Below are 20,334 nucleotides of genomic sequence, written 5' to 3' on the forward strand. Positions count from 1 at the left end.
AGAAAGCTAAGAATACAGGTAACTTTCAAGGTTCCTACTCCAGAGGTTCAGGTAGGCCGACACTTGCAGCTAGACCAATTCAATCCGCTACAGGTAATTACTCGGGAACTCCACCTTAAAATTTAATTCAGGATAGCAAAGGAGCCACACCTTCGGCGGTAACAGGCCATCTTTTGACCGCACTTGTTATAATTGTGGAGAACCTGGGCATATGAGGAGAGATTGTTCCTACCCACGTCTATTAGACCCCGCACAACAGCAAACTAGAGCAGTGGTACCCACGGGAAATTGTAATAATGGTCGAGGGTGTCCACAAGGTGGGTGAGGAGGAAATCAGTGAGGCTGTGGAGGTCGGGAAATGGTAATGCAGGCAGAGGTACCATGCATCCAGGCATGGAAGTCGCCCGTCATGAGAAAAGGGCTCAGTGTTATGCCTTTCTGGGCAAGACCGAGGCAGAGACGTCTGATGCAGTGATCACATGTACTGTTCTTGTCTGTGACCGGATGGCTAATGTGTTATTTGAATAGGGTTCTACTTATTATTATATGTCCGTGCAATTTGCCTCAGAGTTTGATATGATTTGCGATATACTTGATGACCCATCCATGTTTCTACCCCCGTTGGAGAGTCTATCATAGTCACCCATGTCTATCGTGCTTTTCCTATCTTGTTTATGGGTTTTCAGGCTTGGGTTGATTTGCTGATTTGGGATATGACTGACTTTGATATAATCTTAGGCATGACTTGGTTGTCCCCCTATTATGCTTTGTTAAATTGTATTGCAAAATCTGTGACTCTAGAGATCCCCGGTAGGAAAAAATTATAGAGGGAAAGGGTGTACAAGCCTAAGTCAGCTAAGATCATATCCTCCATTATGGCTAGGAAACTGGTGGGGCAGGGTTTTTTGGCTTATTTGGTTCATATTCGGGATGTTGAGGTTGAGTCTCCTTCTATTGAATCTATTCATGTGGTGTCAGAATTTAGAGAAGTGTTTCCTACTGATTTTCCTGGTTTGCCTCTGCATAGAGATATAGATTTCTGCATTGATTTAGAACCTGGTACTCGTTCCATTTCCATCCCTTCATATCATATGGCTCCAACAGAATTAAGAGAGCTTAAGGCTCAAATCCAAGAACTTCTTGATAAATGATTTATCCGTCCTAGTGCTTCACCATGGGGTGTTCATGTCTTGTTTGTTAAGAAAAAGAATGGCAGTATGAGAATGTGTATAGACTATCGTCAATTGAATAGGGCTACCATTCGAAATAAGTATCCATTGCCCCGGATAGATAATCTTTTTGACCAATTGCAGGGTGTATCAGTTTTCTCTAAGATTGATTTAAGGTATGGTTACCATCAGTTGACCTGAGGATATACCAAAACTGGCATTTAGTACCCATTATGGGCACTATGAGTTCCTAGTTATGTCGTTCGGGTTGACAAATGTGCATGCACCGTTCATAAGCTTGATGAATGGGGTGTTCAAACCCTTTCTTGATTTGTTTGTGATAGTGTTTATCGATGAAATTTTGGTTTATTCGAGAAGTAAGGAAGAGCATGTTGACCATCTTCGTATTGTTCTGGGTGTTCTTGGGAAACAAAAGTTGTATGCGAAATTTTCTAAGTGCGAATTTTGGTTGACTTCGGTTGCCTTTTTGAGGCATGTTGTTTCAAAGAAAGGGGTAATGGTAGATCCCAAAAGATTGAAGCGGTTAAGAATTGGGTTCGGCCTAGCTCTGTGACTGAAGTTAGGAGTTTGTAGGGCTCGCTAGCTACTATCGTCGGTTTGTGAAGAACTTTACTTCTATTGCCGCGAATCTGACAAGGTTGACCAAAACGGAGGTACCTTTTGAATGGACTAAAAAAAATGAGAGGAGAGCTTTCAAAAGCTCAAGACCCTCTTGACCACAACACATATTCTAGCACTACCGATGGAAGGTAAAGATTTTATTGTTTATTGTGATGCTTGACATTTGGGTTTGGGTGATATGTTAATGTAGGATAAGAATGTTATAGCTTATACATCACCGCAGTTGAAGGGCATGAGAGGAATTACCCCACACATGATTTAGAGTTGGCAGCGGTAGTGTTTGCTCTTATGATCTGGTGGCATTACCTCTATGGTGTCAAGTGTGAGGTGTTTACTGATCATCGTAGTCTACAATATGTGTTTACTCAAAAGTACCTGAATTTGAGACAGCGAAGGTTGATGGAGTTACTCAAGGATTATGATGTGACCATAAAATATCATCCGGATAAGGCTAATATGGTGGTAGGTGCGTTAAGTCGGAAGGTGGTGAGTATGGGTAGTCTAGCTTGCTTGAGTGTATCCAAGCGACCTTTGGCTAAGGAAATTCAAACCTTGGAATCTAAGTTCATACAATTGGGCATCTCAGAGAAAGATGGGGTGTTAGCTAGCATTGAAGTAAGGGCCACATTCATTGAGGAGATCAAGGCTAAACAGTTTGAGGATGAGCATTTGAAAGAGCTCAGAAATAAAACAGTGTTTGGCAAGGCACAAGAGACCACTCTTGATGTGAGAGGTGTGCTCAGTTTTAAATGAATTATTTGTGTTCCTAGAGTGGGCGACTTGATTCAGAATTTATTGGCAAAATCCCATGGGTCACGGTATTCCATTCATCCGAGTGTGACCAAGATGTATCGAGACTTGAAGCGACTATATTGGTGGTCAGGCATGAAGATGGATATAATGGAGTTTATGGCTAAGTGTCAAAATTGCCAACAAGTAAAATATGAGCATCAAAGGTCGGCAGGTTTGCTTCAGAAAATGCCAATTCCAAAATGGAAGTGGGAAATAATAGCTATGGATTTCGTGGTTGGTCTTCCTAAGACTTTGGGGAAGTTTGATTCTATTTGGGTAGTGGTTGACAAATTGACTAAGTCAGCCCATTTTATTCCAGTAAGAATAAATTATAATGCTCAGCAATTGGCTAAGGTGTATGTAAAAGAGATAGTAAGGCTACACGGGGTGCCCCTTTCTATCAGATCGTGGTACGCAGTTTACATCCAAGTTTTGGAGGAAATTACATGATGAATTGGGCACACAACTCACTTTTAGTACAACTTTCCATCCACAGATAGACGTACAATCGGAAAGGACTATTCAAGTGTAAGAAGACATGTTGAGGACATGTGTGATTGACTTTGGAGGACATTGGGATAAGTTCCTACCTTTATGCGAGTTCTCTTATAATATTAGTTACCACTCCAGCATTGATATGGCACCATTTGAAGCACTGTATGGGAGGGGATGTAGATCACCCATAGAATGGTTTGAGGCTGGAGATGTGACACCTTTGCGGGTCGATTTAGTGAAGGATGCTCAAGATAAAGTGAGGAGTATTCAAGCTAAGCTTTTAGCAGCCCAAAGTAGACAGAAGAAGTATGCAGACCGTAAGGTAAGAGGCATGGAATTTCATACTGGTGAGAAAGTTCTTCTTAAGGTATCACCAATGAAAGGGGTAATGAGATTCGACAAGAAGGGCAAGCTTAATCTCTGATGCATTAGTCCCTTTGAGGTCCTTGACTGTGTAGGGCTAGTGGCTTATAGATTGGCTTTACCTCCTAACCTATTGGGAGTTCATCCGGTATTTCATGTGGCCATGTTAAAGAGATATCATGGAGATGGGGATTACATCATAAAATGAGACTCAGTTGTGTTAGACAAAGACCTTCAGTATGAGGAGGAACCAATTGCAATTCTTGATCGTGATGTCTGGAAGTTAAGGACCAAAGAGATTAAGTCCGTGAAAGGTCAATGGAAGCATCGTCCAGTTGAGGAAGATACTTGGGAAATTGAGAAGGACATGCAAGACAAATATCTCCAATAGTTAGTCAATTCAAGTACTACTCTACTCTCACTTTAGTCAATTTTTTCTAATTTGTCACTCGGGGACGAGTGATGGGTAAATTGGTATCTATTGTAACGATCCGTTCCCGTCATTATAGAAAAGCCAACGAGGAAATATCTTGGGCCGAAAAACTTTTTGGTAGTAACTTGAAATTTTGCAACCTAGTCCAGATTTGGACGAAATGGGAGTCAGTGAGGTCTAGGGAAATCTGGTAACAAATGGGAGATCTAATTATGAATTTGATCACATGAGTAGATAGCTAAGACCTTAAGAAACCCGTACGACTTTACAGAATCAAATTTGGGAGAGTAAAACTCCTAAAACTGATCTTAGCGTGAACGGGTATTTTCTAAGTGTCATGGGATGAAGATGTGTTGTGAGATGGGGGTTTGGAATTCTTAAATTAGCTCATTGTTTCCGTGTAAGCCACCAAGGCAAGATTTTCCCACCATGGCGGGGCCGCTGTAGCGGGATGAGGTCCGTTATGGCGGGACAGTCGCGACTTAAGTCGGAAATAAACCCCAAAAATGTCATTATTCTGCAATTTTCATTTTTGAGAGCTAGGAGACGACCCCAGACGAGTTCTTAATAGTTTATTACTTCATTTTAATGTATGTATGTATGCGAATGTTGCATTATTGATAACACTAATTGTAAATGAGTATGATTGAATAATTGTATGTCATGAATTAACACTTGATTATATGATTATGAGAATGTACATTGTGATTGTGATTGTGCCTTATTGAATGGATCAGATGTTACATTCCAACACGCTAACTTGGATCGCGTGCCACGTTCCAGCGCATATATGGGATCGGGTGTCACGTCCGGCACACTAACTTGGATCGAGTACCATGTACCGATACACTAACAGTTTGTGTGTGGGTTCAATGAGAGGACCATTGACTTGTCATATTGATGTATTTTGAGAATGTTGAACTGTTCATTGATCCTGAAAAGATGACTGATATTGTACATGTTCGGTATATGCCTGTTTTATTATGTTGTGATTATTTACATATGTTTCACTTATTGGGATAGCCGCGTGATCCTATCAGTATATTGTGGTTGTGTACTCAGTATATTGTGGTTGTGTACTGATATTGTACTTGCTCTTTCTTTGTTGAGTACATGGACTCTTTAGGCGGCTACTGACAGACCTCGTTTAGAAGACCAGTGATCGATTCAAATTCAAGGGTGAGCCAGTTCTTCTAGGGTGCCATGAGTTTTCGTTATGTTTAGTTCATTACTATTCGGACTTAGACTAGTACTTTAGATTTTCTTATGTTTGATTGGGTTGTACCCATTTCCTTTAGACTTATGGTTCCTTGTTAGAGTTTTGGTACATTGACTTTCAGGTTCTAGGGAATAATTTCCGCAATGTTTTGTTAGTCATTGTTAGATCTTTTGGAGTTTATGGGAACTCTATTTGACTCTTGCATTTAAACCTGCTTCCGTATCTTTAAATGCCTAGTAATTGATTAAGTTGTGTAGTTCTTGGGTTAACTAATTAGTATTAATGCATGGTTTTCCCACCGAAGGGTTAGTGTGGGTGTCAATCACGATGGTCTGAGTTGTGACATTAAGGGCTTTATAAATTTGGATAGAATAAATTTAGCCACCCTCAAATAAAAAAGAACAAAGGATGCCAACCTTATTTTTAACCTCCTTAGATTCAAAGCCAGTAACTTCCCTTGCCTTTGTATAGGCTTTTTTTTTTGCGAAGTGCTCCTTAAGCACCAAGGTTACAAGTTTGGTATGCCAAACTTCCAAGTGTGTATCCTTATCTCATCAAGGAAAGATCAAATTTTGTTTTTAAAAAATATGAAGAGCCTTTTATGCCTTGATAAGAAGAAGAAGGAATTGCATATACATTCAACATTTATTTAAACAATCATCAAGTCACGCAGTAGAACAAAAATCGGAATGATAACAAAAGGAACATGATGAAGAAAAAAATGCAAAAGGAACAATATGTATCATTAATGATACATATTGCCCCAAACCGAAAGAACCAAAGACTCCTCTTAACTATTCACAACCGCACAATGCTTTCTAATTTCACCATCAGAACCTGTTTTAACTTCAATCCTTCCCATTTTCTCCATTGATTGAGCAAATTCAGCGTAAAACTCTTTAAGTGATCCCGCGACAAGTTGGTCGATGTATGACTTCGTTGTTGTACTTGTTGTTAGGGCTGCATCGGACTGGAAGAGTCCTCTCCTTTTGAGTAAAAGCTTGTAATAGCTAAGATCAAATGTCCTGAAACTCCCTGGATCCATTTCGACTATTGTTGTGTTATCGTTAATTGATTTGCATTTATTGGCCTTAAGGTTGGCTGCATATTCACTATCTAAAGATGGATCTTCAGTACCAAAAGTTCCAGTAAAATTATATAGACGCGTTGAGAATGACGAGCAATGAGAAACTCCAATAGTGTGAGCACCTGAAATAATTTTTTCCATGGTAATTATTGTTTAGACCCATAGAGTGGTGCATATAGTCACAATTCTTGACTTGTAAGTATGATTGGTCCTTAACATTATATTCAATACCTATGTGGCAAGGTAGGACCAATGGCGTAGCCAAAAATCTTATGAAGGAGGTCCAAACTTTGAATAGTAATTTTAAAAAAAAAAAAACATGATTTATAGAGATTCTATTTTTAATAATATTATGATATAATTTGGGTAAATGGGTCTCCTATTTATAGAGAAAGAAAACATTATTCCAAAAGGAAAATAAATTAAAATTTAAGAAAATCTTACTCCACAAAGAAAAAGGTATTAAAATATAAGGAAATCTTATTCCACAAGGAAAAAGTATTAAAACTTAAGGATTTTTTTTCAATTAAAACCGTATTCCAAAAGAAAAATGTATTAAAATTTAAGAAAAAGATATTACAATATAAGGAAATCTTATTCCACAAGGAAAATGTATTAAAATCTAAGGAAATATTCAATTTTAATTGAAAAAAAATCCTTATTGGAGGTGAGATTTGAACTTGTGTCACTCAAGACAAGCATGACACTATTTACCACCAAGCTACTGAACAATTATGTTAAACTTACACATGTTTATTTACTTACAAACTTCAAGAAGGCAACATAATTATAGAAAAATGAAAACGCTCATGCGGGGAATGGAACTGCGGGTTACTTTGTTATTTTAGGGTGTCCAAAATACCATATTTATCAATATAAGTCAAAATTTTACGTGTATATATCGTATAATTTTTCCACGAAGAGTGTCAAATTGGACACCCTGGGGACAAGGTGCCTCTGCCCCCTCGGTAGGACCAAAATATAAGTCAAAAAAAGTAAAATTTTTGACTTACCAGACAATAAGACCAAGTCTTTGAGGTCAAGACCCTTCTTAGCAAAATCATTCTGGAGAGTGGAAAAGTTACTAGTTGGAGCTGGAATGTCTGTTAAGGTTTCTGAAGCATTAGAGATTCTTCCATCTCTTCTTCCTGTTGGTACACTCCATGAAGGACCTCCCTATATATCATGCCCAAAAATATATGAATTAAAATGGTCATACATAACAGATAAAATAAATTGTAAAGTTCAAGTTGAATTGGCTTACTGTGACCACAACAGAGTCTCTAGCAACTAAGGCAACAATATCAGCACAAGAGACAACTCCAGGGCATTCATCTTCAATTATTTTCTTCACATTATCAATGAATGAGAAACCTCTAAGTGTTAGATTTGGGATACCAAATTTTTCAGTTTGGTTTCCTGTACTTGAAGTGAAATTCAACAACACAGATGCATCACATCCCTACAATCACCACAAAAACAAATTAATTGATTCTCATCCTGACAAAGTAAGACATATAAATTGAAACGACATAAGTAATTAATAATTACGTACCCTAACAAAGCAATCATGAAAATGCATTCTGATTAAGGCAGCAGCAAGAGATGGTGCATTTGGAATGTGTTTATGGACATAGTCTAAAATGATCTTCTCTGCTTTTGGACAACTCTTGGCATAAAAGTTTTGTTGTAATTGAGCATTGCTAGACACTAAGATACACATCAATATTAGAGCACACAAATACCCAAATGTAGCCATTTTGTTTCTTATCTTCAAAATAGATAGAAACTAATTTTTCTTTCTATGTTGTGTTTGTGTTACACATACATCAACTCCAAAAGGAAATTTATAGGCACTAGGCATTGTACAAAGTAACTAACATGTGCTTTTGTTTGTTTGATTGATTGATTAATTAGTTACAGTCTGTCTATTGTTGTACTCTTTCAGTAAGAAATATTCATATTTTGTTTAGGCATCTTCCCTCTTTTATGCATAAATACTCCCACTAGTATCCTTCATGTTACCTAAGGTTAGGATTAGACATATATGGAGGACAGTAAATAAGTGTGTCGATTTTCTAGCAAATAATGGCCACAAATATGAAGTCTCTAATACTCTACAATTATTTGCCCTAAAATGATCTTTAGCGATAATTTGTCAATGGTAATAACTTAACTATCACTAAATATATATTTCTGTAGACGCAATTAACAGTTTTTGTAAATGTCTGTAAAACCTACAACGACATTGGATCCAATGATATACTAATGCGGTAAATATTTTAACTTTTTTTTAATATGCATATTATTGCCGCTAAAAGATGTTTTTGTTATAGTGAATGCACTTAATTAATGACATAAAATTTGTTCTAGTAGATTTAAGTCCGGTTGTTTTTGAACACTTTAAGAACTTTATTTAATTTGTACTTTTTCCATTTTACCAACAACAAAAAAAACTCGTAGTTTTCATATATATGTCTAACATGATTAATCCTGAATTTAGACATTTTACGTGAGTTCTTATATATGTATTTAACTCTATATATACTTGTTTTTCGCGCACATGTAAAAACGAAATCTTTGAGTTTTATCATTTTCTTGATCACTTTAATTATTTCTTGTTTTTATGAGTGGCATTATTGGAATTGAAAAAATAGAAAAACTCACCTGCTCCTGATCAAGTTGTATCAGAAATATGTAGGAGCCAGGAGCTATCAATATGAGTTGTGGTGTAGTGGTGAGACTACTTCACTCTTAATCAGAGTTCTCAGGTTCTAGCACTGGGTATGGAAAAAAATCTTGTTAGGAGCGTCACCCCCGAATGAGCCCTGCAGTGCGCGATTTAAATTTAATCGAAACTCCAATGTGGACTCCTAACACTGAGTGAGAAAAAAATAATATGTAGGAGCTATATACCATAGCAGCCCGGACAACTCATAAATATTCTCATATGCAAATATGCCTTTGGCATATGTCCACATCAATTCATTATTGCTTTGCTACTTGTTTGACGTTTTTCAAAATTGATACAGTTAGATAAAGGTTTAATATATAAATTGTTCAAACTATAACAATTAACAACTATTTGCAAGTCGAAAAACTGTTTTATTTTCAAAAATTAGAACATGGACTTTTAGTATAGTTTTAAATATCGAAATTTTAAAATGTTGAGTTGATCTAATTCAATTAAGTTTCTTTTGACTTTCGAAAAACGAAAAATGAAAGGATGGAAATAGTTATTAACGGGTTGTATTAAGCAATTGCTGGCAGATAAGTCATTGATTGTATTCTCATAATTAAATAATTGGGTTCAATTGACAGAGTTTGTTTTCCTTCTTGTAGACAAGGGTGGGGAACCTTCATGTTTCTATTGGGTTTATAAACGCAAACTTTTATATTCGGTCTATCTTTATGTGTTTATTATACTAAAAAATATTTAGTTATTCAATAATATTTATCTACTTTGAAAGATAATTTATTTTTTTGTGTATGTTTTATTATATAAGGAGCTAGCTCATGAAGGAGGATTGCACAAGTTTATATAAGGAGCTAGACCACCAGTTCATTTCGAGACTTTTACCCACTCTAACACCTCTTTCACGGTCAAGCCCAATTGAAACATGGACTAAGAGTTCAAACGGAGATGGACCTGACTCTAATACCATATAAAGATAAGGCACATGGGCCTATTTCAAACTCTAAAAGTTAGCTCATGAGGGGACGATTGACCAGGTCCATGTAAGGACATCACCGGTCCATTCCTCAATCAATGTGAGACTTTTACCCAATCTAACATCAATATCTAATACATTTCTCAAAGCATCAATAATGAACAATAATTACTCCTATTATTTATTGTTTCTTTAAAGGTTAATGAAGTAATATCGCTCATAATATTTATTGTTTCTTAAGTTGTGTGTCAAATCAATAATGAACAACTATTATTGGATAGAAGGAGTATTAACTAAAACATTAGTTATTACTCCTCGTTCCTTTTTAGTTGTCATGTTGCACTTTTTGTGAGTCAATTTAACGGATATTCAAAGCCAAATTAGATTATATTAATTCAATATTTTAAAATAAATTTTAGAAATTAAAAACTTACACAGAACATCTATAAAATTAAATGCAACTTTTTTCATATCGATATGATGAAAACATACATCATAAGATGTTAGTCAAACTTAATATAATTTGACTCTAAAAAACTATGACAACTAAAAAGGAATAGAGAGTAATTATTTTTAAAATAATCGCTAGATTACATATGCAAATCACATGCATTAAACCTCTCTCTATATATATATTGATTGATTAATTGAAAAGATAAATCATAAATCAAATAAACTATTTAGGTAAAGATTTCTTTTTGAATCATTCATATAGTGCAGTCTACTAATCTTGAAATCATTAAAACATTCACCTAATAGTAGTGACTTTTTACCGCTATTCTCTATCAGTACAATCACATAAACCCATAGTGCCACTTCCACCGCGCCATAAAGAGGGTTCGCCTCTTCGTGACGAAATCAAAATTTTAATTATATGGGTTCTGAATATGATTATAATAATAATTTTAAGTGTAAATAACTGAATTTAAATTTAGTATTTATAAATATTTAATAAACCTCTTAATATAAAATACATTATTTAAATAAAAATTACTTAGTTCGCCCGAACTTGGCTACTAGCTCCACCCTTGCGATTAGACTTTTCTAAATGAGACAGGTCTAGTAATTAATTACTCCCTCCGTTTCATTTTATTTGAGGTAGTTTGACTCGGCACGGAGTTTAAGAAAGAAAAGAAGACTTTTAAAACTTGTGGTCCAAAATGAATGATAGAAATTTGTGTGGCTGTAAATTGTTTCATTAAGGGTAAAATAGACATTTTATAGTTAAATTGTTACTTAATATAGAAATGTGTCATTCTTTTTTGGACTAATTAAAAAAAAAGTAAGTCAGATACATTGGGACAGGACAGAGGGAGTAATTAATTCCCAACTACTACAATCACCTGAATATACCAGTACTATGTTAGAAAATTATCAAGTTGTCTTATTATCATCTTTGGATTAATTATTTCCTATGTTCAAACTCATGTTTTGCTGATTAACGTTAATTCATCTCATAATACTTTGTGTGTCACATCGAGCTTTAAACGCTTATACTTTGACAAATAATTAGGAAAATACCAAATTACTATCTTTTGATTGGTCCATCGCTTTTTTTCTATCTTCTATAGCAATAACTAGTATATGAATCAGGGTTCGAGTGAATTCAGTAATAGACGCATGTTGAATTGTTGATATTCCAATCACCCTTCTGATTTCAAGGAGAGTTTATAATGCTTTAAGTTGAATACAAATATTTGTTTACTTAAAAAAATGAATTTGAATAATAACTAAACCAATTATGATTAAAATATTCTAGTAGCTTACACAAGCTAATTGATATTTCTAAATGTATTTGATTTAATGTGCTCTACTCATATGTTATCGTCATTATATACAAAATACGGTTGTAACTATAATGGTACCATACGAATTCATAATTATTAAATTTGCCAAAAAAGCAGATGAAGTAGGAAAATGAATTAAAGGTAAAGAAACGAACAAAACGTGACAAGAGACCATTATTTTCATAGAATTATTATCTTTTTATATATTGAGTGAACACATGCATGAACAATTTATATTCTTGATTTTTCAACGTAAATCCCAAAAAAAAAGTGACTCCCCCGTTGTTGCTCCCTAAATTATTACAATAAGGAATATAAACTTGGCATTATTAGCTTAATTATTTGTAAGAACATGGTCGATAATTTATCACTATACGTCACCACTTAATAAAACAGGCCAGTAAATTAACTCATTTTTTTTATTAAAAAAAGAAAATGACTCATATAATATATAAATTGAGATAAATGAAGTATTAAGCTTTGTTTGAACATGAGGTATAAAATTATAATTAAAAATATTTTATTTTATCCAGTGATCACTATCCGATGTCTAGTTTCATGATTTCGAAACTAGGCGGACTTACTACAAATATGGTCGATCACTTGTTTCGGTTTTAGCTAGAAAAAACGTTATTGAGTCACATTTGATCTATCCTTATCTTTTGCATGTTAGTTTTTTGTTTGTCTACACACGTAGTTCGTTTATTACCATATACAAACTGTATTTCGATTTGCAAATAGTTATTATTATAGTTTTTTTTTTGGTAAGATTATTATTATAGTATTAATATAATTAGTTGTGTTTAATTATATTATGTACCTGATCTCACTGAATATAGTTGAAATAAAATAAGTAGAAAAATAGATTCAATAGTTAACAGATTTGACATGCAAAATTAAATCATATTTATTATATATATGAGCTGTCCTGGCTGCTAAGGCCGTAGCAGGTATTAGTGATACAACTTGCGCCCCGCAAACAAGATATTCCTTAATACTTTTGTCATAATTAACCTCAAGTGTTTGACGATATATAGAGTTTTTTAAAAGTAAATAAATAAAATAGTTTCAAATATATTATAAGAAATTATATAGCAATAAATCATCTTATTAAATATAAAACAAAATAAAGTAATTTTAAATGAAAATTATTACTAAATATAAAAAGGTACTCCCTCTGTTTCATTTTATATGACACTATTTCATTTGATAAACTTTTCCTGAAATTTATAATCGGAAATAATCCTTAGATATTTATGTAACTGTAAATAATTTTCTTAAGAATAAAAAAGAGAATTTTAAAGTTAAATTTCTAATTATAGTAAAGTAATATTCTTTTTAATATGACTAAAACAAGGAAAACTTATATAGATCCCACTAGTTTAAGAGCTAATTACTTAGATACACTCTATTTTGTAATATTACGTATTTTATCAAATTTTAGTGCTTTCAAATATAATCTGATATGTCTAGCTAGATATATGTATCTCAGGATACATGAGGTCAAAATTATGTGTAATTTGTTTTAGATACATTGTATACAAATGAATTTGCATGTATATGTGATACATAACAAATCTCATTCGCCTCCCTCACCTCTCTCCCATATCGCTCGCCACTCTCCTATGTATCAGGTATTGCAGATACATGTGAATCACTCCATAAACATACCAATACATATATCTAGTGTGATTCGCATGTATCTAAGATACATAATAAAATCTCGCTTGCCTCCTTCCTCATCTAGTTTGCCTCTCTCAATGATATGATCGTGACCTTGATACAGAGTTGGAACTGCTAGCTAGGATGAATGGGCTAACCGTGGATATGATGCTGGAAATAGACCGATTTTATATCACCCTTCAATTCGAATTAGCAAAAGCAATGTCTCCTTGCATAATATGTATTCCAAACATTCATGATTTAGATGTGAATGAGTCAAATGACTTATCACTAGGTCTATTAGTGAACCATCTCTCCAGGTATTGTGAAAAATGTTCTACTAGAAATATTCTTGTTATTGCTTCGACTCATATTCCCCAAAAAGTGGATCCCACTCTAATAGCTCCGAATGAATTAAATACGTATATATATTAAGATACTAAGGCTTCTTATTCCACAACGACGAAAACACCTTTTCACTCTTCATATAATAGGGGAATTCACTTGGAAAAGAAAATATTCCATACTAACTGATCTGGGTCCATAACCATGGGTTCCAATGCATGAGATCTTGTAGCACTACCAATGAGGTCCTATCGATTAGTATTGTACATAAGAAATCAACTATAGACACTAATACAATTAGATCCGCTCTTCATAGATAAATTTGGGATTTTCAATCCCATGTAAGATCGGTTCAGGATCATGGGATCCTTTTCTATCAGATAGGAAGGGCTATAGCACAAACTGCACTTCTAAGTAATTGTCCCGTATGTGGTAGCAAAAATACATGTATCGCGTGTATCTTTCTCAATATATAGTAAGAAACCGTTAATTAGTGATAAAATACGTACATAATATTTTAAAGTATAAGTAATAATAGTATATATGATAGCCCCCTAAAAAAAATGTCACGAAACTGAGAAAATATATATTTAAAAAGATACTCCCTTTGTCTCGGTTGACATGAAATACTTGACTGCACACAAAATTTAATTTTTTTATTAAATTTATAATTTAAAATAAATTAAATTATGTAACTATAAATCATCTTATTAAAATAAAATTTTTAAAGTTGAGTTATTACTACTAGTACTAAATTTAAAAAAATTATTTGTATTATTTTGAAACAGATCAAGAAGAAAAATATTACAACCTATAAAGTAGGACAAGAAGAAAAATATTTCCAGGAGCAGGTGAGTTTTTTTAATTTTCAATTCCAATAGCAGCCATTAAAGCTAGAAATAATTGGAGAAACAAAGAAAAGAACAAACACGACATTTCATTTTTTCTTACGTGTAAGAAACAATTATTCAACCGCTTCAATTTATTTGCTATATTATGTATATATATATATATATATATATATAGAGAGAGAGAGAGAGAGAGTTTAAGAAGAAAAAAAACACTTTTGAAATCTATATATATAGAGAGTTTAAGAAGAAAAAAAACACTTTTGAAATCATAATGTTTGTTTAGTTATAAAAAATTAAAACTTGTAATTATAAAAATATATATCATTATATTTTTGTGACTATGAAAACTTCTAATCAATGAAATTTGATTAAAAATTTGTTATTCTTTTTGAACGAACTAATAAGAAATAATGTCAAAACAAAAGTTAAATGGAGGGAGTAATAGTGTGCATTTAGTATGATGAAAGTCATTTTCTAGAAAATAATTAATCTGAAAAGTATTTTTCGATGTCTTGGTTTATAGGGTGGAATTTGTTTTTCTTTTTTATAAGACATTGATTAAAGATTGGCAATAATACTTAAAATAGGATAAAAGGTAGCTCGGTGTACTAAGAGCTTCCGTTATATACAGAGTCTATGAGGAAGGATCGAATAACATAAGTTTTTTTAGTTTCTATATCCTTACCCCACATTTCTAACTTAAAAATAGGATAATGTCTTAATTTGATTAAAGTTTGGAGTATTAATTAGAGAAAAGGAAAGGCAGGTCCATGTGATTATGAAATGTGAATCTTTCTTACTGAAAGAGTACAACAAGAGACAAACTGTTTAACTAATTATTCAATCAAACAAATATAAAATTATGAGTATAGTAGTACTATAAGCACATGTTTGGTTAGTTTTTTCAAATCCTAGTGCCTATAAATTTCCTTTTGGAGTTGATGTGTGTATAACACAAACACAACAAAGAAAAAAAAAGTAGTACTATCTCTTTTGAAGATAAGAAACAAAATGACTACATTTGGGTATTTGTGTTCTCTAATATTGATGTGTATCTTAGTGTCTAGCAATGCTCAATTACAACAAAACTTCTATGCCAGGAGTTGTCCAAAAGCAGAAAAGATCATTTTAGAGTATGTTCACAAACACATTCCAAATGCCCCATCTCTTGCTGCTGCCTTAATCAGAATGCATTTCCATGATTGCTTTGTCAGGGTAATTATTACTCTTCTGTTTCAATTTAGGCGTCTTACTTTCTTTTTCAATTTTGTTTCAAAATGATTTATTTTTAAAATTTAGCTTTCTCTGTTTCAATTTGTTTGTTTTTCTTTCCTTTGTAGTCTGTTTAAAAAAGAATGCTTTTTCCCTTTTTGACAACACTTTAATTTTAACTTTTCATATGACATATTTAAGACGACAAGTTTAAAGGATATTTTAGTACATTTTACAAATCATTAGTTTAAGTCTACAAGATTCAAGTCAAAATAAACAAACTAAAATATGAAAAGTAATTCTTTTAACTTCAACATCTCACATAACATGTTTAACACTACGGTATATTTTGCATGTATTTAGTTAAAGATCATAAAATGCAAAAAGTATTTCTTATTTTTTAAAAAAAATTTCTTGTCTAGTCAAACTAAGACGCAAAAAATGAAACCGTGAAAGTACTATATATCTCGTGCTGTTTAACTGATTGCATTGTTGATGTAATTCTATTTTTCTTTGTTTATTGTGGTGATTGAAGGGATGTGATGCATCTGTGCTCTTGAATTTTACTTCAAGTTCTGGAAGTCAAACTGAAAAAGTTGGTATCCCAAATCTAACCCTTAGAGGTTTCTCATTCATTGATGATATCAAGAAAATAATTGAAGCTGAATGTCCTGGAGTTGTCTCATGTGCTGATATTATTTCATTGGTTGCTAGAGACTCTATTGTGGTCATAGTAAGTCAACAACTTGAACTATCTAATTTCCAATTTATCAAACCATAATATTATATATTTTATATAATCTTGTGCATGATATATAGGGAGGTCCTTTTTGGAATGTACCAACTGGAAGAAGAGATGGAACAATCTCTATTGCTTCAGAAACTTTATCAGACATCCCATCTCCATTTAGTAACTTTTCCACTCTCCAAAATGATTTTGCTAAGAAAGGTCTTGACCTCAAAGACTTGGTCCTATTATCCGGTAAGCCTAAATTATTACTTCTTTCGTTTCATTTTATGTGGTAAATTTGACTGTCTACGAAATTTAAGAATTAAAGGGGTACTATTACTATGTTTCAGGTGCTCACACTATTGGAGTTTCTCTTTGCACGTCATTTTCAAATCGTCTATACAATTTTACTGGAACATTTGGTACTCAAGATCCATCTCTAGACAGCGAATATGCAGCTAACTTGAAGGCAAAGAAATGCAAAACAATCAACGATAACACAACAATAGTTGAGATGGATCCAGGGAGTTTCAAGACATTTGATCTTAGCTATTACAAGCTTTTACTCAAAAGGAGAGGACTCTTCCAATCCGATGCAGCATTGACAACAAGTACAACAACGAAGACATACATCAACCAACTTGTCGCGGGATCACTTAAAGAGTTCTATGTTGAATTTGCTCAATCGATGGAGAAAATGGGAAGGATTGAAGTTAAAACAGGCTCAGCTGGTGAAATTAGAAAGCATTGCGCCGTAGTGAATAGTTAAGAATTAAGGAGTCTTTGGTTTTGCTTTGTTGGTTGCATGATTTTGAATTGGTATTTGTATATGCCCCGCGTGAAGATGGTTTGGGGCAATATGTTATCATTTATCATGTTCCCTTTGCATTATTTTCTTGTTTCTTGTAATAATCTTGTTCTATCTAATGACTTGATGATTGTTTAAATAAAGGTTGAATCTATGCGGAGCCTGTTTGAATTGACTTAAAAGTTGGTCAAATTTATTTTCTAGTCATTTTTAGCTTTTGGAAGTTTTTGACAAGATTAAAATAAGTTTTAAATGACTTAAAAAAAAAAAAAACCAAAAGTAGGTCTCCCATACTTTTTATTTTTTTTACTTAAAATTACTTTTTTTAAGTCAATCTAAACGACTCGCAGTCCTTTATGACTTGATGAGAAATCCTTTATGAATCTTAATTCAGAATCCAATCAAAAACATCCTCACAAAATGACTAATGGCAACAAAAACAAGAAAGAGTTTTGTTTAGATGGAGATTTTCTCTGAACAGTTTTAATATTTTCCTTTGGTAAACACTTCCAAAAGCTAAAAATGGCTCGTTAAGGATCTTCAGGATAAGCTTCGAGTTTAAGCAGCATCCTTCGCTTTCGCCGTTGTCGTCGATGCCCCTGGATGAGTAGCAACAGATGATCTAGCCGTGGTTGAGGAGAAGACAAAATTTGATGTAGTAATCAATGAAGTTCGGATCCGGCTCCTCTCTATTTCTCTTCTCTCCTTTCTCCAAGTTCCTATTTGGATTAGTGACACATGACATAGGTTAAAATAAATGGTTAAGATTTTAATTTCCCAAAGTAAATCTATAACCATGATTTAATTAATAAATACATTATATATTAAGTATTAAAAACTATTATAATCTCACAATTTTATCAACATATTATCTTGTCCATAAATAAAGGAAAAAAAGTTCTCTTCCTAAATATTTTTTGTAGGTAAGATCTTTTTTTAATTTTGTTTTAAATAATCTTTTTATCGTAATCTTAAATAATCTTATTATCGTCATCTTTTGTTAAAGGCATCTTGATCAGTGATTAATTAATTAACTAGAGATAATCAAACCATTTTAACAAACTAATTTTAATTTCATAATAAGATTAAGAATACGGTGACATATGGTAGGTTAATTATAGTTTCTATACTTCTATCCAGTTAATTATTCTTATAAATAGATAAAAAAAAATTATTTAAAGGAAAATTAAAAAAAGATCTTACGTAAAAAAATATTTAGGAAGAGAACTTCTTTTTCCTATATTTATGGACAAGATAATATGTTGCCATAATTTTTTATACTTAATATGTAATGTATTTATTAATTAAATCATGATTAGAGATTTACTTTGGAAAATTAAATTTAACCATTAATTTTAACAGGTGTCATGTGTCACTAATCCAAATAAGAACTTGGAGAAAAATGGAGAGGAGAAATGGATCCATGAAGTTCCTAGTAATGCTAAAAATGCGACTTAAGGAATTGAGGATCAAAATGGGTTGATGAAAGAGTAGACGATTTTGGGTTATATTTTGTGGGTGGGTTTTATGTTATCCGGGTGGGTTTTTTAATAAATTTGGATGGGTTTTGGGTTGAGGTTTTTAGATTGCGGCATGCAAGGGCGGACCTACAGTGGTTCAAGTGGGTTCATATGAACCCACTTCGTTGAAAAATAACACTGTTTATATATGTATATTTAATCAGTTTTTAAAAGTTTATATGTATATATTAAATTTTGAATCCACTAACACAAGTCTGAAGCTTAGCCAAGTGGTTGAGGGGGTTCAATTTCCCCAGCCAACTCGGGATCGAATCCCCATTGCCACATTTTAGTTTTAATTCATTTTTTTGATATATAAAACGTTCACACACAGTTTTTGTCCTCTATGTAGGTGTAACTTTTGTCCTTTTTGTTACTTAGAAACTATAAAAAGTAGAACAACTTTTTACTTTTACAATTAAAAGTCCAATAGTCAACAACTTTTGTCCTTTTTGTTTTTAATTTTTTTTTAAAAAAAAACTCAACCAAAAAGGCACTAATCCCTATTATTCTCAATTCTAAAAACCCTTTTGTCTTCTTCTTTGTTGAAATCTTCTTGAACGTCTCTTACTTTTCCCCCAAAAATTTTGAGCATATTTTTTTGTTGAAGGAAAAAAACTCTCCCCGTCTCTCAAATCTTGCATCAATAGTTATTATCCATCAAGTATGTTTTTCGCACTTGATTCTAGTCTTTATATATACATATATGATTATTGTGGTTATTTTTTATTTCTTCAACTAAAAAATCCCTTGTCATTCTAAAATCAACAAAAAATTACAAATAATATTAGGTATATTTCTATGTATTCGATTATGAAAAAAGGTTATAATTATTTTGTTTAATATTTTGTTTTTATTTGTTAAATGTTGAATGGAGAGAAATCATTCATAATATTCTTTTATCTTCTTAGTTTATATTGAAGCCTAGCTTTTCGTCCATCTTGTTATTTACCGTCTCATTCATAAGTCAATGTAATTTTTTTTCAAATGTATTAACATTGTTTAGTATAGTCAGATATGTATGTTGTTAGCCTCATAAAAATTACAAATAATATTAGGTATATTTTTATATCTTGAACCCACTTCGTGAAAATCCTGGGTCCGCCACTGACGGCATGTGTCTAGTCGTTAGTAGAAAGGTTATATACGTTCCAAAATTTGGACGGTAAGGATATCAATGTTATAAAAGTAAAATAAAGGGTATTTATCTACCATTTACGATAGTTTGAGAGTATATTTGTCCCTTTTCCCTTTTCCTTTTAATATTAGTTTTCAGATGTAGGCCAATTTGCCAAATCATATAATAATATTATGTTTCTATAATATAGTTTTTGTCATCTAATTTATCACCCACATGATTTGTAATTATAAGATTCCGCTTGATGCCCTGATTACTTTCGAACCCTAACACATTTCAGATGTGCAATTACAAACTGAACATCAGAATATCACTGATAATGAAGACTTCTTCCCAGTGATCAATAAGAAAGTCAAAAAATTACTTGTAAGATCATTTTCAAGATCCTGTCTCATAGATTGAATTCTCTC

The 20,334-nt window shown here is 32.8% G+C and overlaps 2 protein-coding genes across 2 annotated transcripts; one reads left to right on the top strand and one right to left on the bottom strand.

The window, feature by feature from the left end:
- Positions 1-5,710: 5,710 nt before the first annotated feature.
- LOC125869111 (peroxidase 3-like) lies at positions 5,711-8,032 on the bottom strand. The gene is made up of 4 exons (XM_049549666.1): positions 7,756-8,032; positions 7,465-7,662; positions 7,214-7,376; positions 5,711-6,322 (listed from the first exon to the last, which is right to left on the bottom strand). The coding sequence occupies exons 1-4, from the start codon at positions 7,957-7,959 to the stop codon at positions 5,904-5,906; spliced, it is 984 nt and encodes a 327-aa protein (XP_049405623.1). The 5' UTR covers positions 7,960-8,032; the 3' UTR covers positions 5,711-5,903.
- Positions 8,033-15,469: 7,437 nt separating this feature from the next.
- On the top strand, positions 15,470-17,405 carry LOC125867674 (peroxidase 3-like). Its single transcript, XM_049548234.1, has 4 exons — positions 15,470-15,731; positions 16,264-16,461; positions 16,548-16,710; positions 16,809-17,405. Exons 1-4 carry the CDS (start codon positions 15,528-15,530, stop codon positions 17,225-17,227), a joined length of 984 nt encoding a protein of 327 aa, XP_049404191.1. The 5' UTR covers positions 15,470-15,527; the 3' UTR covers positions 17,228-17,405.
- Positions 17,406-20,334: the final 2,929 nt, after the last annotated feature.

Source organism: Solanum stenotomum, chromosome 6, assembly GCF_019186545.1.
Source record: "Solanum stenotomum isolate F172 chromosome 6, ASM1918654v1, whole genome shotgun sequence".
Lineage (NCBI taxonomy): Eukaryota > Viridiplantae > Streptophyta > Magnoliopsida > Solanales > Solanaceae > Solanum > Solanum stenotomum.